General features: G+C 38.5%; 1 protein-coding gene across 1 annotated transcript in view; it reads right to left on the bottom strand.

Annotated features, from left to right (window-relative positions):
• Nucleotides 1-10,850: 10,850 nt before the first annotated feature.
• BCAT1 (branched chain amino acid transaminase 1) overlaps nucleotides 10,851-20,286 on the bottom strand; it is a 66,613-nt gene continuing 57,177 nt past the window's right edge. Inside the window, exon 11 of the mRNA XM_035540718.2 lies at nucleotides 10,851-18,403. Coding sequence (XP_035396611.1) covers nucleotides 18,362-18,403 — 42 coding nt within the window. The 3' untranslated portion in view covers nucleotides 10,851-18,361. The remainder of the gene's footprint in view (nucleotides 18,404-20,286) is intronic.

The raw sequence follows: 20,286 nt of genomic DNA on the forward strand, positions 1-20,286 counted from the left end.
CACCAGAAAAGGAGCACAAAATTCAGTAAGGGAAACCTCTTCCTTCTTTCTGCTTCATGCAAGATACAATTATACCCTCTCCCCCACACCTGTAAGCACCAAGAGCCACGGGGTGATGAGCCAGAAGGCCTGTAGGAAGGTTTCTGAAGCCCTTCCCTCTTGTCCTGCCAGCACAGCCTTGCTCCAACTGGCACAGCTTGGATGTGTCCCCTGTGCTGTGGTTAATCCCAGAACAAGGGGAGTTTGTGACAAACCACCAACTAGACTGAGAATCTCTAGTGGGATTAACATGCCTGGCCTGGGATCCTCAATCTCTGATAATGACAGGCATTACCTGACCCAGCCAGCACGAGGATCGCAATAGCTGTTCTCAAGAATTTGCAAATCATTTTCTAGTTCCTGGCTCCTTCTCTTTGACTATCTTGGCAGCCTGTTCTGGCAGCCAGACTATCTCACCTAAGACTTCTCCAGCTGGTGAAGCATCTTGGCGTTTCTGCCTCTCTATGCCCACACACTTTCATCAACTTCAGCAGTAACCCTTTTAAGTGTTATCTTGCAGGCCTAATTACTTCAAATACGTTTTCTGGCTGACAGTGTTGGACAGGTGGAAATTTAGCGCCATCTATTGCTAACTAATAAAACACTGGTTTGGTAAGAAAGTGAGACAGGCCCTTTCCTGACAGTAGCCTTGGCTGTAGGATTTGAGCAATCCAGCTGGAGCATCCCTGTGTCTACAAGGAGCTCTTCTGCTTTCAGCTAACGAGTAAAGCCTTGCAATTTCCCAGAGAAGACATCTATAGGTCTGGAGTATGACCCTAGCAAATTTATTCAATCTGGAACTACTGGGAGAACCAGCTTTCTTGAAAGATTTCTAAAATTTCTTAATTAAAGCTCATCCTGAAATACTATGACATTCATTTTGTTCTTACCCTATTATCCCACTTGTACTTTAGTAACAATCCTTTGCACTGTACATCTACCACAGACAAAAAGTAAGCCCAGACTCTGCACAGTTTGTAGGCCCAAACCCTTGGCAAATGAAGAGAAAGAAGTGAGTAGTCCCCTGAGCTCAGCTGCAGCCAAGGCATACCCCAAACACCTGGGACAGAGACAAAGTGGTCAGCATTGCTGGCTGGTGGGGAGAGGACAATGCTTCTGAAGAGTCAATGAAGCTGAAGGTTATATTCTTGTCAAAGATTTTGGGACTTTTACTTGTGTGTGATTTACAAATGCATATCCTCAATAAGATGAGAATCCTGAAAAACCCTATTGAGAAACAAGGTCTAGAGAGTAGGGTGTGCTGATTTGCACAGAAAGAGCAGAGGCTGGGTCTTTGCACAGCCCCATAACATTCAAATACATCTGAATTGATGTGTGTTAGGTGCATGACGTGTTAGCACAAAGTTACAATGCTGTTAATCTCTGTTTCTCACTGTATTCAACTAGTCATACTGCAATATTTTTCACACACACACACACACACACAAAAAAAAGTAAAGACTTTTCACAGTAATGACAATTCAAGTCAGTGGGATGGATGGGTAGACATTTGAAAACACTAAACCAGGGTGCTGCTATAGATAACCTGCAAAGACTGGAATTATGTTGTCTGACTCTGCGATGACTCCAATAGATATGGCAGCAAAGATTCCTGAGAAATGGTGAGGTAAGGGATGACAAATTGCTGGAGCAACACTACTTCAAAATATCTGCAGCCATGAAGTAGGGACCTCTTAACATTGTTAGAAAAAAATACCCATTAGAGAGTAAACAGCTGCCTATGTTTTATTGCAAGCTCCACAATACCTAGTACTTTTTAAAAAAGCTCCACTTGCTGTAGACAAGAAAGATTTGTCTTTAAACATAATTTTTATCACATCTGATGGGGAGAAAAAGGTGGAATATGCACATCATGCAGTTTAAAAACATGGAAGCCAAGAAAGAGGGATACAAATATTTAGTTTATTTTGCAAATGATACTTGGGTTTTTAAGGTTGTATCAAAAGGTTGTAAGACCTGACTCGTGATTTTGCGTTAGGCAAGACTACTGATCCTTGAAAGCCAGCATAAACCGTGCAGTCAGCATGCTAATGACTTCCTGGTTTTTGTAAATGAATGAAAACTTCTTCTGTCAGAAGCTGTTCTTCCTCACAAAGAATCTGAAGGGTGAACATGAAATCAAAATGAGAATCAAGTAACCCAAATCCAGGCATGTTCTACCTAAGACTGCAATTACCTCAGCTTAATATACTGTAGCCCAATGTGGCCACATGGCCATTCCCTCACCTCTCTAGGCAACAAGCATGGAGAGTTTAGGAGCATAACATTGTCCTGTGTATGCCAAGGACATCCTCTCACCAGGAGAATGTAAATAAAGAGACCATAATAAAGACTGACAGGTGAATGGCAGGCTGAAATTCAAACACCAAAAAATTAAAAATTACTCCGAATACAAATGCTACTGGTTATGATCTGGGGCATATTAATGAAAAAGTAGAGAATGTGATGCAAGACTCTAAACTTGTAAGGAAACAGGAATCTCTTTAACTTTTGGTTAGCCCTGAAGAGGTCAGGCAGTTGGACTTGATGATCTTTGGAAGTCCTTTCCAACTGAACTATTCTATTCTAAGTAATTGAATAATGATGATTGCAATCCATTCTCCAGTAGGTTCTCCCAAATGTTCTCTTTTGTACATTGTTTCAGCATAAGAGGGATTTTCTTTCAGTTTTTGTTTGATTTGGAAGAAACATAGTCCTAAAGTTTTAAAATAAGTATAAAAGGGATTAATACTGTTGTGTTTGTTGGCAGGATGGATATAGATGGTTTCATGTTTAAATACACATTCTACTTCTGTTCTCTATATTTGTTTTTACTTTCTTTTTTTTTGAGGCAGGGTGCTGGCTGACAGGGTAAAGGGGGAATGTTATTTTGTCTGTAGGGTTGAGATATTTTTTCCTGCACAAGTCTTAAAGCCACAAAGGTAACTGGAACAAGATCTAATTTCCCAATCCAATGGCAAACTTCGCCATTTAAAAAAAAAAAAAGGTTATGGGTTAGAGTAAAAATTGTTACAGATTATCTCCTGGAGAAGACAATACACAAATCTGCTCCTATAAATAGTGTGGTAGAAGCAGCTACGGGTGAAGAAGGGGTATTCTTGTTTAAAACAAATCACAGCACATTACAAAAGCTCTGCAAAAGACTGTTCTAACTCACACAAGCTCCCAGGACTGTAAAGAAAAACACCAAAGACCTAAGTCTCCTGGGATCAGTAAGTTCAAAGGCAATCTGTCCTTCTTGAACTATGAGAGTCCTGTGAAACTATGACTCTGTTCCAAACTTCTGCTAACAGCAATGCCAACTAGGAGCATGGAGAATTGTGATTTCCCCAGCAGAGTTGTGCCAACCAAAGCCCCAAATGACTCCGTTGTTCTAGCAAAAATGTGGTTTTCCTGGTATAGCTTTTCCTGTGTGGGGTTGTGGCCAGGTATGGTCTTACTATATAAGCAAAAAATGAAGCTTCACGGTAGAGCTGCAGCTGTAAGTCTGCACTGATAAAAGGCACCTAAACATAGACATAAGAGCACAGTACATCAGACATGTTGTAAGCCAGCTTGGAGGTTGAGTATGTATAGCACGTCTAAAAACCCACTGCTACCTCACAGAGGCTTTACTGTTCTCTTTCACAGTGTTGTGTTTACTCAGATGAAGCTATTGCGAACAGAAAACATGCAGGGCTTTTTAATTTTTTTTCCTTTTTTCTTTTTAGCATGAAAATCAATACCACTTCTTGCATCTTCTACTGTTTCCAGGGGAGCAAGAAGCTGCACATCTCTCTTGATGGACATCTTTCTTCAGGGAGGAAGAAAAATCCAGCCATACATCTTAAGTTAAAATAATAATTTGCCTGGAAAGTTAGAATTGTGATAAAGAGTTATTCCACCAGTGGAAATCAGAGGGGTCACAGCCTGATTGCTGGAGAGAAGACAGGTTTTAGGCGTAAAGCTAAATGAAGAGAAGTTGGGAGCTCTGTGTTTTATCAGGGAATGAATGTTCCTGCAGTTCAGGCATTTGAAAATCAGATTAACCTGGAAGAGCCAAAGCAGGAACAAGCTACAGACATGAACATAATAGATACTGACTGCTGGGGTTCCAGGGCAGATGTCAGCCCTTACTTGTGCAGTGGAGGCCATGGAAGAGTCTTTTTAGTAATAGGTGCTTCACTTTTTAAAAAAAAAAACAAACAAAAAAAAAAAAAACAACACTACAGAGTGAGTTCAAATAGCAAAAATAGTTCACTTGTGGGCAGAAAGGAAGAGGCCAAGCATGGGTATTACTTTCTATGTCTCAGCCATCTTACCTCGTCTTGTACACCCAAAGATTATCTGGTCAACTAAGTAAACGTGGTGCCAGAAGGCAGCTACAGAATAGCCTCCTTGTGAAGGGGACTCTCCTGCAGGTACAGAAAGCAGAGCCAGCCTGACCGCATCCTGCCCTGGCCAGGCAACAGTCCATGATGCTCAATTCTTCACTAACACACAAGCACCAAAGGGCTCTTGCAGCTATGAACTGCACATGCAGACAGGCAATTCTGGAGCAGAAAGGTCTTGGGTAAGTCACTGAACTGCAACTTAAGTCCATCTTTTCTCTCCTAAGCAATAGCAATGTGTTCTTCCTCCGCCCCACCCCCCCAGATGGCTGTGGGGTTTCCTAGTTCTGTGGGCTTGGGTGAAGATCACAAAAATAAACACAGTAAATGTTTCAAGTCTCAACTGTGTGGATTCTTTTACTCTATCCTGGTTAATAACATAAAATAACTTTATGCTTGCAGAACAGCTGGTCCCCTATTAAGAAAACTATATATGCAAAAAAAAAAGTGGCCACTGAACAAGTAGGCACAGAAAGACCTTCCTCTCACAACCTGCCCACCTCCTCTGAGGTCCAAGTTATATTTGGTCTACATGAAAAACAGAAAAGGGCTTACATTTCAAGTGACCAAGCACCCTTTTGCAAAAACATAGCACCGTGCCTAGATGCCTCTTGTTGGTATAAATACTTCACTTTTGAACACCCATAACCCCTTGGATCCAGAGCAGAGCATTTAGGTGATGCAAACTCTTCCAAGGTTAGTGAAAATGAACTAGATGTTTATTTGTTTAAACCAGATCTGTACCATAGACTGACAAGGCTTGGCATTATACAAGGTTTGGCCATGAATAAGCTTGGTTTTCTTGCATTTAAATGTCACTGTCAGCTGTAGGCAATGTTCCAACTTGTGAAGTTTCACTGAAACTGGAAGCAACACTAAGCTTGGCAGAAATGTGATTGTGAGGTTTAATTGAAAGAGTAAGCATGCTATTACAAATTAATGTGGAGAAGGCAGCCATGGTGGAATCTGTCTTCGGTTACATATGGCCCTCCATTGCTCATTGATCATGCAGCTTGTTCTTCTGCATTTATCCTCACAGGAGTCTCTCAGCTTGCTGAGAACTATTACCCCATTTTACAGCTGGAAAATAGGAGCTAGGAGAGTTACCTGCTTTGCTCAAAGGCACTGAGAGTAACTGATGAAGGCTAACTGCTAATCTTCTCTTCCTTTTCAGATTGCTTATAATTTTCCCCTAATGAAAATCACTTATCTGATAAACTTATATTATGCACTGTAGAGGAAACTGAGAGAAGCAGTATCTTTTAAAAATAGATCGTTAAAAGCCAACAAGGTTTTAGCAATTTACTATAATTGCAGTTTGATTTTCAGTTTTCCCATGAAAGATCTCAAACTTATAATCTTAAGACTGAATGAAACAGTAATTGTTAAAATATACTCAGTTGATTACTGATGATCTGTGAGTCATAATTTTCCTTTTTCCCTGAAAAAATACTTTTCTTTTTTTTAATGAAAACCGTACATTTTTCTGGCTACGAGCTTTACACAAACCAAAAATTACAAAATTATTTTTCCTGACAGCATTTGTTTTATCATAGAGAAAGCAACAACAACAGTTAAAGCAGGTTAAACATCTCTACAGCAGAGGAATTCTGCCCGGACCTTCATAGATGACTTGATGATAGTCTCACTGGGTCAGACATTGCTGGCTCTTCCTCCTGTTGCTTAAATCATAGTAACAGATAATAAAGCCTTGCGCATGTTACTCTCTCTTTCCAGGAAGAAGTTACCACAAAGAGGCTGCAAGTTCTGGCAGAGATCTATGCATGCTCAGAAAACAAAGTTTGTGTTTAAATATGTTCCTATCCTGTAAAATTTTGGGAATTTCCATAAAGCTTTTCCTGAACTTTGGCCTTATTGACATCTGTCTTAGCTGATGATTTGATGTTGTCCTAGTATTAAGAAAGCTTTCCAGTATTACACATATGAAAAAATGGGGAAAGAGTACAAATGTTCTTCTTTTTTATTTTTTTTTTTGTTGGAATGTGAAATGAAATGTGGAATAAGTTCTCATTTGCATGTAGCAGCATGTAGACTAACAAAGGGAGTCCTTCCAATGGACTCTGAGAGTTAAGCAGCTATAAGAGGTGCAACCAAGCTCTTAAGTTTCCCCTTAGCAGAGGTAAGGAGTTGTAAGGTAGAAACACAGCAGCACTGATCTTTCAAAGACAGAGCACCCATCTAACCTAAAAGAAATCTATGCTTAATATGCATAATGCCAGTAGCAGTTGCAAGGCTTTCATGCATATACTGTTAAATAAAACTGCCTAGGCTGATACACTGTAGTCTGGTCTCTGAAGTAAAAATAAAATAAAATTATGCTTTGCCTCTTTGGAGGTCATATTGCACAAGGGTGAAAGTAGACAGCATTTAGGGTCTCACCAGATTCTTTCCACGACAGTGAAAAACAGGCAATGAGTTAGGTAATACTATCTCTTTACCTTGTTTATTTGTTAGAAAATAAACTCATATATCAGGAATATAATGGGACCAAACTACAAAAAGTTAGGTTCCTCATGCAGGAATCCTTGAATGTGCCACGTAAATAAACCTTACATTCCCCAAAATTTGATTGCTCCTTCAGAAAACAACAGACAATACTATGTTTCTCTGCTTTCTACCCTAACACACACACAGGCAACAAACTGTGTGATCTGAAATGCCCTTGGCACAGCCGCCGATAAATCTGAAGATCTTCAGATTAATGACTCACCTGATAGCAGCTATTAGTACTTCCCAGCCCAACACTATCACCACTGGTAGATGAAGATACCAAAACAGAGCAAGAGAAAATGTAATTTATCTCAGTAAAGCAATTTACCATAGATAAGTAACTCTTCTCTCACCTACACAATACCCATAATGACTTTGCAATCTTGTATAATGGAAGATTGCCACCACCTGATAACTAAGTAAATATTTTGATACAACAAGATCAGGACAGACAGGGTTTCTCCTCAACTGACATTGCCCCTTTTGGAGGGAGAACCCTCTGTAAAAAAACCTGATTGGCTGCTGGGATTAGGAAGGATTTCTAACCATGAATTTAGCTCAAGCACAACAGTTTTTCCTCAAGAGCCATAAAAATATTCCACCTTGCAAGGGAATGGCAAAGGAAGCACGTGCTATGGGTGATGCTTACTGGATGATAATTGAGAGATGTCATTTTCCTGAAAGGAATACAAGCAGCTGATAAACCACTCAGGTTTTCTGTTCTTTGCATGATGACATAGTTTGAGGCAGACAAAGGCAGTGATGTTAAGTTTACAAGCACTTGGGAGAAAAATTAGTCTTAGCTGGTGGGATCCAGAGCAATGGGGTGGTCAGTGACCCATCCCAAGAGGTAAAAAATACTGGAGCAGTAGCTGTGCTGTAGTCTGAGCTGTGACATTTTTCTTACTTCAAATTTTCAGGCACTGAGATTTACTAAAAAGATTTAAGTATTTTTCACTATCTTTATTCTAATCAGTTTTCAGCCATACCTTTATGATGAAGATACAAAATTTTTCAGACTTTTGTTTCTTTTCTAACCTGAGACCTCACAGTAAATCAAACATTACAGTCTTTGCTCAGGCACAAGGATTGCATGAGCTAAAGGAATTAAAAAAAATGAATACAGAATTCATTAATGACTTAAGCAAGGTCTGGTGCATATAAATTTAAGAGCCATAAAAAAAGTGGCTTGCATCTGGGAGATACTCAAATCCTAACATTGCATATGGATATGACTTCTTAACAGGCTTAGTCCCTTAAAAACTGCTACCACTAAAAGGGCAATCCTACTCTTCCCACACATGGGCTCTGTGTACGTCTTCCTTTCTGTGGTCAAATAGTGATCTGGTCTCTCTTAGACTATTTTAGTGCCATTACTGCCACAAGGGAAGAGCGGGGATCAAGCAGCAGGAAATGGGAAGAGCAAAGCCATTCTCTTCATTAGCAGCTCAGAACATGAAAGTCACCTCAGTTAGGGTGTGAGGCAGTACCAGATGAATAGAAAGACGTTCCCTCTGGCTTTGCTTGGTGTTGGTTTATGTACATTTCACTAAAAGGCAAGTGAGTCACAGTCTTTGTTTTCTTCTTAAGTGCGCAACACCGGATGAATTTCATCCCTTTTAAAAATGGGAGTCAGTACAGCCCTACCTCTTGTATAGGTGATAGTGTCTCTGGTAGTGGCAGCCTCTTGGTATGTATTTACTTTGTATATCTAACCAGGACAGGTTTAAAGTCACCTCCCTCACACGTACATTCCTGCAAAAGCACATGCTTCCATACTGCTATGCAGCTACAGTTGCACAGTCACCATCTAGACCAGGGCTCTACCTACACCTGTCTTCTGGCAGACCTAGAAGGATCATCAAATATCTTCTGTGTACAGAAGATGAAAGACCTGGTGCCAAGCATTTACAAAATGCCTGTATCATTGGTGTTATCAAATCAGTATCAACCTGATCAGTCTTTTGTTCTAAAGACATTTTTTTGTAGACCGTGAATATGCATGTGCTTTAGACATGTAATTGTTATCTCACTCTATCAGAATATAATTTAAAATATTTCATTATTAAGTCCCTTTGATATATAAAGTGTCTAAAATTAAAGGGTGTATGTATTTTACAGTCTGTAGTTAGGACTGACCCATTTAAAACATTTGTTTTTCTGTTTATCCTTTAAAGTCAGGTATTTATCCCACAAACAGAGTTTAGTTAGGATATTTTTCTAGGAATTTTGTAGGAATTCTCTTCAACTCCATCTAACAAGCAAACAAACAAGTTGGCTTATACTTTACATCATAGTAAAGAGTAAATGCCTATATATTACTGAGTGTAAATTAACCAATGCTGAAACTTTGAAAACAATTGTTCCATGAGCAAGATATAAAAATTTAAATCATAAAACAAAAGTTGTCTAAAGTTGTTCTGAAATCACATAATCTCATCAAAATCACCATAATGATGACACAATGACAGAACACTGAGCAAAAGGAAGGAGAAAAAAAAAAACGATAAATCAATGAATTTTGGGATTCTTAAAAATGGCCTGTTTCTTACATTATTGGAATCTCCAGCCTGGTTTCTTTTGTCCTGTTCTGTATGTACAGAATGCAGTATTTTTGCTTCTGCTTCATCCTCCTCTTGTAATATTTTAAAGACTATTTTTGTCACATCAGCTTTACAAGACTCTGTATCACACAGATCATAGTCCTTGGAATAGATACACTCCATCCCAAGCACACAGTGTTGGTGGTGGTATTGCTACAAGTGCTTTATTAAATGAAACTATTGCTAGTTACTTGGATGTTTCAAAAGGGAGGGGAAAAAAAGGGGTCTTCCAAGTTTTACTTAAAGGCACAGGTCTGTCCATGTTTGCAGGCCACTCAGTCCCTTGCAGGATGAGTCCTCAAATTATAACTACTTGGGATAAATGAGTTTTGAAAACTTACTAAAGCTCAAGCTTACAGTTGCAAAAGGTTCCCTTAGGATGAAAGTGGAGAGGTCAAAAACACAGGAATAGAGTTGGATTCTGACATGTTAGGTTTGTTTCACCAGCAGCAATTAACAACTCTTAATACTTACCTGTCTACAACTTCTTTAAAGTGTCCTGTACCCCTGCCAGCCTTCTCTGAAATCACTGAGAGCCAACCAGATGGAAAATTTACCCTGTTGTGTACTTTACCACAGCACGGATCTGTACTACCTTTAATCACAGTATTCCCTGCCCTGAAAAAGGGGAATACGTCAAGTATTTTTGTAAATATAGCTACCACACATGGCAAATGTCAAGATTTTAATGACACTCACTTTCCAGTGCTTTCCATCTTCAAAGGGCTTCCCACTGGTTGACATGCTTTAGAGTAACAACTACTCAAAAGTGCCCTGTGAAATAAGTGCACAAAGTATAAAGTTGTTTTCTGGCTTCTCTCCCTTGAGTTCATCACCCCAAACCCCTTAGAACTGGGGGCTGTGTTCAATCACTGCTACATGGTCCTGACATATTATAAGCTGTTTCATGACAACATGGCTAGCGGGTAGGTAGTTTTGCTACTTGATTTGCCCAGCATTTTACTGTAGTGAAACAACCATCTCAGCCTCCAGGCTTGGCAGGGCAGATGCATGCCTGCCACGGGTAAGGCCTCATTCTTCCCTTTGTTATGAGTGCCATACCCGTGGACTTCGGTGGAAGCCAGAAGCCAGAATATAGGCTCTGCATTTTGACCAAAGATGTAGCTTATCTCTCACCACTTGCATCGTATTCAGCTGTTCTGAAGTGCCACACTTCGTTCAGTAGTTCTTCTTTCTTTCAAGCCAGTCTTCAAGAAAATATTTCATAACAGCTCCCATCTATGGGATAATTATGCTTAGTTAGCTGTACTTGACAGTGATGATTTCATAACATGCCAAAAACAGGTACCCATTAAATTCCTTTATTGGAGACAGAAACATTGCATAATTACAGATTTGATGAGGAAAACTGCAAATAGTATAGACTGTTTCTACTGCCAGCAAAATACAGTTATTACAGGATTTATAGACATACAAATATAAAGTGTTTCTTTCATGCCAGATGGTCTGTACGTAACAATGCCATTAGGAGCGTTTAATTGTGCTTCTACAAAGCCTTTAGAGAAGAATGAGGTAGAGTTTCCTTTAGTTGATCCAGTATTTTTTTTCACACATCTGTCCTTTACTGTTTTTATATGCTCAGATCCCTGTAAAATACCCTGTTAACTTTAACATTTAAGACAACGGAGACCCTTCAGAGGTGTTTACTTCTCGCTCTTAAGTTGCTGATTTCCCACTGCTACAATTCCAAGAACTACTACTGCAGCCTTCTAAATGCCTTGAAGGTCAGGTAGATTGGGATATCTGTCTTTCCAAATTTACTGATCTGACAGAAATTGTTTGCAAATAGCTTTAGATAAAACTCCTACTTGTCTCCACCATGGCAAAGAATCTTCTGTCAATCTTTACTGTAGTGGCCAGGTTAGATTCCAAACCATTGTCCCAGGAGATGGAGGGAATAGATTCACTCTTCGTCAATATTCTTGACTGTTGGGTAGAATTAATGATATATTGGTCTCCTACTTGCAGTTCTGGTCAGCTACTGGGCCATTAGAAAATGAATAGAATTTATGGGAACAAAATAGGCCACTGACATGTAGAAAAGTTTCTCAATTTTAGATGGTCTGGATCACTACTATTCATTTTTATCTATTATTTTACATTTTCATGACGTATATAAATGTGTTGCAGGTTTTAACTCAGCTACTAGGGCTAAAATTATGAAGAATGTAGGCACAGGTGTAGGCATTTAAGCAATCAAATAGGAGCATTCATAAATAGCAATCTACCATGCTACTAGACATTTGGTATACCTGGGTTGTCACTATTTTGGACTGAATGAGAATGTTAATGATCTTCTGAACTCTTGACTGAAGTAAGGAGATGGGCAATTTTACTCTCATTCCTAGCATACCTGTTCTGGAGACAGAAGACTTTTGACTTTGCTTTTTGCTCTGATATTTGCTGCCAGCTCTTAGTACTTATCAAAAAGCCCAGGGTGCACTTGCAGGACACAGTAGAGAAAATACCTGTTATTTCACCTGAAGAGGTCACAATTCTAGCAGAGACCAAATCGTAATAAAGAGGGGATTTGGTATACAGGAAGGTGATTACATAAGGAATAAGAATGCTTGCATTCTTCTCTTAATCTACCAGGATGTGATAGTTTAAGATAACTGCTCAGTGACACTGTATCAAGTTCTAAAATGATAGGCATTGTTTTTATAAAAAGATGCAAAATTTAAAAGACACCATGTTCATATCTTGAAGAACGTGATCATAAAGTGAAAATCAATCTGTTCCTGCATGATAGTACTGCCTAAGATAACTTCTGAGCTCTTCCATCTCACACTTAAATGACTGCTAAAAACATGAGAAAATCAAGTCCTAAAGAGTTAGCAATATCAAGAGAACCAGCTCTTAGAAACTTTCCTAACCCTTGCTTGGTTAAAATAAGAAAAATAAAACAAAGCACTAAGCATATTTGACCTACTTTTCCCTGCATGCCTCTTTGGTCAATAACAAAAATGATCCTGGACAGGAGGATGAAACGTAATATGATGGACTCCAAAGCATTAGAAAATCATTTGGTATGCTATAGCTATTTTTCTCCACAAAGTTGTCTTCTCTTTTTCTACCTTAACTACATTCACCAGATATTTTAAAGACTTTCAAAATGCTTTATCAACCTCTTTATTCCTCCCTAAGATCCTCCTGTGCACATTAAATTTAATATTCTATTTTTTAACGCATGGAGTGAGAATTCAGAACTGTGGAAAATTAAGACAATAATTTAAGTTTTACGATAAGCAAGCTCAGTGTAAATTCATGTTCAAAGACAGGCACAAGTGTCTAGCCATGCTATTACTACTACTGAGTTTAAACACCAGCATTTTTAGAAAAGTTGGGTGTGGTAAACCTTGCTGGTGCAATCAGTAATATTTATTTCCATTTGAGCTACTAATTCCAAAATTTCATTTTATATCTAAAGCTTGACTATTCTAATTCAGTATTGCACACACGCTAGGTCCCAATGTACTTTATCATTGAGAGTAAGGAAGAAGTTAAGTTTTGTTTATGGAGCTAGTTGTTTATATTCACCAGTTGTGCTACAGACAGCACTCAGATTTTATGTGGTCAGGGAAAATATCCTGAAATTCCCACTAACCATCGGGCTTAAAGCAAGGAATAGGCAGGAGTGCAACTGCATGGTTTTCCACCAATACAATATCAGTAATCTCTTTTGCTATTATGCAAAGAGATTATTATTATTTTTCCAAATCTTTAGGATAGCGACAAAACACAGTAAAACACAGCTCTGACACTTCCAAAATCTAAAGACTGCAATTCAGAAAACTTGTAGCCAAGATTCATTCAGAGGTCTGTCTCAGTGCTATGTGGCAAGGTGTGCCTCTAGAAGAGCTGCAGTTTAATGATTCTACATTGAGAGGTACAATGCTTCCCCCCCCAAGCATCACTTTTAAAGAAGATAGCACTGTTTGAGAGGAGGAGGTGAACTTTCTTTTCATGAAATTTCTGCATGTTACTATATGTTCTGAACTACGTATTTTACTTGTTTATGGGTTCACATAGCAAAACTTAAATATATTTCTCAGTCAGATAACCTTTTACTTCTGCATAATCCAGATAATTTCAAGGATTGCTTCAGAGTGGAAGTATTGTACTGTACTAGGTATCTTTGCCTGCTGCTTAAAAAGCTTTCTGGAAAGCTTATTTGATCTGTAATAAAATAAGCTTTTTTTTTTTTTCCCCAAAACTTTGGATTAGAGTCAAAAGCAGTAGGATTGGTATTACTACTACTCTGCACTTAGAAATAGATTAGAATACTTGTCTAGGGTCAGTCTGTTCAGGCATTACATGCTCAGGTGGAAAAATGCAATTCTGATCCCTGAACACCTGCAAGATGAAAACTTTTTTTTTTTTAAATAAACTATCACTACTGCTGCAATGCAAACCAATGCAAAATTTGCTTAAAGGGCCACTTTTAGTTTTGAGACCAAAGGACATCATGACAGGAGAGGCAGAGGCAAAGCGTTTGCAAATCTGTTTGCAGGGAGAGAAATACAAAAGAATGGCCTACCGCAGGCCATGCTCAGCCATTGTTTACACCTTCCCACCTCTCAGTATACAAGCCTGCCACTAGGATATTAAAATTTACCATTGGAAGGATGTATCCCATACAGAGAGAAAAATGTGCCGTAGTCTAACAGGCTGAGCTATCATCTTTGTATTCTACTTTGTAGCAAGGCACTATCAACAGACAGATCACACTAAGCAATCTGCTGAGATTAGGTAGATTGTTTTGGAGAGGCCACTGAATTCAAGAGGGTTTCCCCTCTAAACAGGTGGCTATGGTACCACTCCCAGCTGTTTCTCGGTCTACCTCCATCAAAGTCCATGTAGTACACAGACATTTCAAAAAACTCACATTACAAATCACTCTTTCAAATATCCAAATTTTTCCAAACTAATGTTGTTCATTCCTGAGGAAAAATAAGAATATAGTAAGTGTGCAGGAGAATACCAATAATATCTCTCTGTTGAATGAGGTAAGCTCTAAACAAGAGTTTACCTAGAAAGAAGAGTGGAAGACAATCGCTTTTTGGCTTGAGAGAGCTGAACAGGTGTAAGTAAAGGCTGGGGCAGAGATCTCTCACTACCTTGGCTTTTGTCTTGTCAGATTTCCTTTCTACATCCCAGAAAAATCACATTTGCTTTGCTCTGCTACAGACTGAAAAGATTATCTACTCTAACCTTTATTAGCATTCTTACTCAAGTTTGTCACAATAAATCCTCAGTGAATTTGCCCTCATTACAGTTAAGAATCTATTTAAGTAACACCAGTTGCTGATGCCACAACTCTTGGCATCAGAACAGTTTGTATGAAATACCAATTTCATGAAACGATCACTCATTTGAAGGACTTCTTTCCTGAAACTTGAATCATACTCACCAAACTGAAAATTAAGGACATGCTCAATACTGAAAATAATAATCAAAAGAATGAAAGGGAGAAGAAAGAACATACAAAAATTAGAGTTCATCATTATCATTTTAAAGTACCAGTGTTTGTAAAGCACAAACATGTGAAAGTCTGAATCTCATTTGATCAACCCAATTAGACATTAAATAATTGCAGACAATTATGCAAATATCACACAACAATATTAATTTGTTGATCTTTTTTGAACAGTCTCAAATTCTCCTAATGTTAGACTGTCTTATGTCTTAAATGATCAATTAACAGAACCATAACTAAGTAATGAAGAATGGATAATTGCCTAGTTATGACGTACCATACTCTTTCTATGTAAATCTGTTGCAATTAAACAAATAGGGCACATGGAAAAGAGATGTGCAGATGTTCTTTTACAATCTATTAGTAGCTCAGGAAATACCACAATTCCCTCAAAGAAATTTTACAGGCAAAAAAAAAAAGGGGGAGAACACAATACCAAACACAATTATTTACCCATATTATTTCTTTCCTTTGGTTAACAGGATAAAAAACAGCGGTGGAATACAGGGTAGGACATCACGCGAGATCAGAAGAATTTCCTGTATGATGCTGACCAAATAGCTCCCTTTATTTAGGTTTTAAATGTTAAAATCTAGAATCTATCTACCTGGATTTACAAACAACCACAATGTTGAGTTTCATGTGAGAAACAGCCACAGCTAGAGTAACACATGTAACCAAGACGTTAAAGACAACAGTTGACCATACACACACTACGTTTTCATTCTTCTCTGCTAGAAAAGCTTATGCATTTCTGTGGGTCATTCCAGCTTCAACCCTTTTAATTTTGAAGTCTCCATCGACTGAATACGTACAATAGAAGGAGAGGTGTTTCTCTATTTGGTATAGGCAACAGTGCAAACCACGATAAATGAAACTACTTGGTTTCCTCACATTAAGTTACTTGCATCCAATTTAAGAAGAGTTTTACACAACTTTCAGCTTCTAGACCACAGTAAAATAATTATTCAAACTGGTCCTTATTCATTCCAACTAGTGAATAGATTAATGCTGGTACTCTCATGCCTTCATGGGGACTTTTGATACGAGATACCCATCAACTCTATCAAGATTCTGAGATGCTAATGGATCGTTCAACCACTTTTCCATATTTCTGAAGTTAGATACTTCCACTTTTTCTTTAGCTGCTAAATCTAAGATGAACATAAGGGGACAAATTTACACAGTTCAGTAACAGGAAGCCATGTGTGGTTGCTCATTACATGACTTTTACAAAGCTACATGCCACATTTTAGTTAAAGGCACTCTTTAGTTATGATACTTGCCCCATTGGATAAAACTCTCTACCCCACATTGCATCTTGACATATTCCTCTTGTTAATTTTTCTACCCTTCTTAAAGAAAAATGAAAGAATACCAGCAGCTTATAACACGTAGTAAGATACTGAACAAAGACCAGCACACTATACCAGTTCAAATGGTTGGAAAAGCAGACACACAGTACTATTGCTACTGTAAGTGAAACAAATTTTTGTGCTTGCAGTTGTATTCTAAAGACAAAACTGTCTAATATTTTAACAATAGTTACATTGTCAGAGAAAACCTTCAACTGTTCTTCATTAAAAGATCAGATTGGACCACAGTGAAAGACAGTAAAAGTCATGATTTGAGGGAGCAAAAAAAAGATGGCTAAGTAGGGGTATGTCTTTAAAATCTGACCAAAAATGAACAGGAAAGCCATAATGCTACTTTTCAGCAGTTGTATAAGGCATGGATGGTCCATTAGAAATTCTACTTTGCCTTTTTGAACTATGTTAACAGATGCCAGTAACTACAAAAAACTTATAAAGCATGGGAGAGGTGTTGTTGGGTCGTCGTCTTAAAAAAATAAAATAAAAAAAATAAAAAACACCATACAATAAAGTGCTAAATATTTCCCTTAATACTGGTGGCATCTCTACTGCAAACTATGGAAATAAATGTTTCTTCTTACTGAACTCCATTAGTGTCAATAAAGATCCACCAGTTTTATACTGAAGTAGCACTTCGGAACATTGATACAGATATGATCATCCTCTTTGGCTAGAGATATCTTAAAGCCATTTGACAAATCGGTGTGCAAAAAGACAAAGCTAATAAATATTACAGGATATTTCTTAGTAAACAGATGTTGTTTCTCTAACTATGGGATATATACTTTATAATGTTTCCAGATAATATCAAGACAGCATGTAAGAGAATAGCGGAATATGAAGAATATGCTTCATCAGAACAAAACCAGGGTTTGCATTAAATCTCTTTCTGTCTTGGGCTAGGTATTTTCTGCTGACAACATAGCTTGCTCCTTAAACAGGAAGACCCAGTTAAGATGCACGTGTAATTAATGGAGGCTGGGTACGTTTCACAGTGAGCAGTGAAGGATGAGAAAATATTTTCCTGATCTAAATCATGTGACTAGATGTTGAAGGAAATTCCTTTTAATTCATCCTCGTTCCAAAGGTTGCTTTGGTTGCTTTCACTTTGTACAAATGAAGAGCGGTTCAACTTTTACAGCCAGTGTTTTGTTTAATGTTATTTTCTAGACATTCACCAGAAGGCGACACACTGCATCAGCAGCTCTCTGTTAGGCCAAACAAAGAGTGATTCTTGTTTCAGCATGGTCTAGCTCAGTCCTGAACATCATGTACAGGAGGATGTATTCAGCTATTAGTGAGGTATGCCCTGCCCAGGCAGCCACTGCTTATCCCCACGTGGAGGGAAAAGCAGCAGTCTATCAGGGAGCATTTTGCATGCTAGATCCACTCAGTGTGTGGGCCTAAAGGACAGAGCTGTTATTTGAAAGAATATGGATGAAGGAATCTGTGGGACTATGTAAACTCAGAAATCTCCCATACAAGTGGGTTACAAAAGGAAAGAGCATATGGCTAAACTTAACTGTTTCTTGAACTCAGAGCAAAAGGCAGAATAATGTCAATAGAACCCTGCGGTCAACTAACAGGCGATGTCTGTGTTATACAACTTGCTCTGCTGGTGATGGCAGTTAAAACAAACAAAACAAACTGAAGAGCAGTTGAAGAGCATTTTACAAATTTTTAGACTGTACATAAGACACAAGGAGGCACTAAGAAACCATTAGGAAAGTTCTGTTCCTAACATTTAGCACCTCTACCAAGAAGACAGACTTCTACTAAAAGGCTTACAGTAGAAAACAAAATGATTGTGTTCACATTTGCTGGATTGTGGAAACAATCATCCTGGGAAGTAAAGTGATAAAGAAACTATGCTACACACAGGCAGCTACAGAAGTTGTCATTATTTGTGGTTGTTCTGTCTGGAGGGTCTGAATTCTTTCACCTTCACGACACCAGCACAGCCCAATCGCTGTCTTCTCTTCCATACTGAAAGAAAGCAAAAATGGAGTTTAAGAATAAAAGTTAAAAGTAAAAGTGCACAGTAATGATGATAACTTCTTCTTAGATCTATCCTCAGAAGGATTCATATCCAGCACCCTGATAGTAGCTTACATTATTTCTTATATGCCTTCTGTCTTTGATTTGAGCAAAGCCTAAAAGTAGCTTGCAGATTTACGCGTCCTTCCATGAGTAAACTATAAAGGGGTGATTCTGATCCTCAATTAGAGATGATACAGAATAGTCCTGCCTTGCTAAAGCTTTCCATCAATTTGATATTGTTATTCCTTGAGGTCGGATCACTAACTTACTCCTAAGTATGCCCCTGCTCGAGCTCCAGTAAACACACACGGTTTTTTTCTATTTTCAAGGTGTCATTTTATTACAACATTCTGACTGAACGTGAAATAAAACCAATCACAAATACCACAGAATGCAGTTAGAGAGAATTGCAACCCAAATAAAACAAGGTGTCTTCCCATACATGAACCAGTAGGATCACCAGGCAGAAATGAAAGTGACCTACTACATGGATCTGTTTTCCCTTCCAGGGGAGCACACAGTCCCAAGGCAGCACTTTTGGTTGCTAAATTGGCTCTGTGTTCTAGTGCTCTTTGTCACCAGTCCTGTAAACAACACTCCAGAGAGCTGCAAAAATGCACATATGGTTCACGTATGTAAGTAAAGCAGAGGTGGACAGACTAGTGGTGGATGTAGCTTGAGAGCCCTTCCCCTTACAGTACCATATTCAGTGAGCTTGAAAACACTTTTTAGCAAGGAATAAAGTACTGTTTTTGGAGGCTTTATATATGCTGAAAAGATCACTTGCTATTCTCTCCAAGAGAGGGTAAAAGAAAGTTCCTCCAAATCCAGCTTCTCTATCAGCAGGAAATGAGATAAAGACACACTAACACAGGGAAGAGAGAACATCTCCAGATAAGGATACGCCAGAACACAATTCTAGATGCACAAGGAAATAACATTCAGTTTGCTTGCATTTTACTCTTTACTCCGGTAAGTAAAGCCTCTAAATGAGCTCTGCGCGTATATCTACTTTTTCTTTTCATTATTAATTTTAGTGTGTCTGTTCTGCAGTTTGTAATGTAGTTGACTAAACACTGCTATGGTGCTGCACAGGACCTTGGAAAGAATTACTCATTGAAAGGATCTCCAATTTACATTCCCAGATGTCAGTGTGGTTGCCTTGTGAACTGTAACCAAGAAAAAACAGATGTATCATTAGTTTAACCACAAAGTACTGAATTACCCCGATGTGAGGCAATTTTGTTGTGGATGGGGGAAATGGAAGAGAAAAAAAAAAAAGTCTTTGACCTTCATGTCACTGTTTCTCAGAGAAAAGATGACTCCCCCACCACTCACAAATCAGAAAGCAGGAAAAAGACAGGAGATTACTTGGAAGTCTTGATGGCTCTAGGTAGTATCATAATGCTCTGATGCTGATTTCAGAAATTGCAAGGTCTGGTCTGAGTTGCCATTTGACTATGGTTCAAACCTACTTCCAGAATTAAAGAGAGAATGAAGATTCTGACCACAGTCAAGATGTTTTCATTTTGGAAATAAAAGCAGATTTAGTCTCCTTTTCTGACTCTGTCGAGAACATTGTGACCTTAGGCTAGGCAATCCCATCCTTCTTTTTCTCCCACAGGTCCTGCTCTGTAAAAACGAACACATCCATTATCCTTCCCTAGCTGTCTTCCACTGGTCTACCCATATAAATTGTGTGACTTTGAGAATTATGTGCTTTTTGACTAAATCTCTGTTCACTGCTGTCTTTGACTTCAGTGTTTAAATGTATTTTATCTCATGCAGTATAAACAATACATTTTACTTTCTATTCACCTATTCCAAGT

This window comes from Cygnus atratus, chromosome 1 (genome assembly GCF_013377495.2).
Source record: "Cygnus atratus isolate AKBS03 ecotype Queensland, Australia chromosome 1, CAtr_DNAZoo_HiC_assembly, whole genome shotgun sequence".
NCBI classification, from domain to species: Eukaryota; Metazoa; Chordata; class Aves; order Anseriformes; family Anatidae; genus Cygnus; species Cygnus atratus.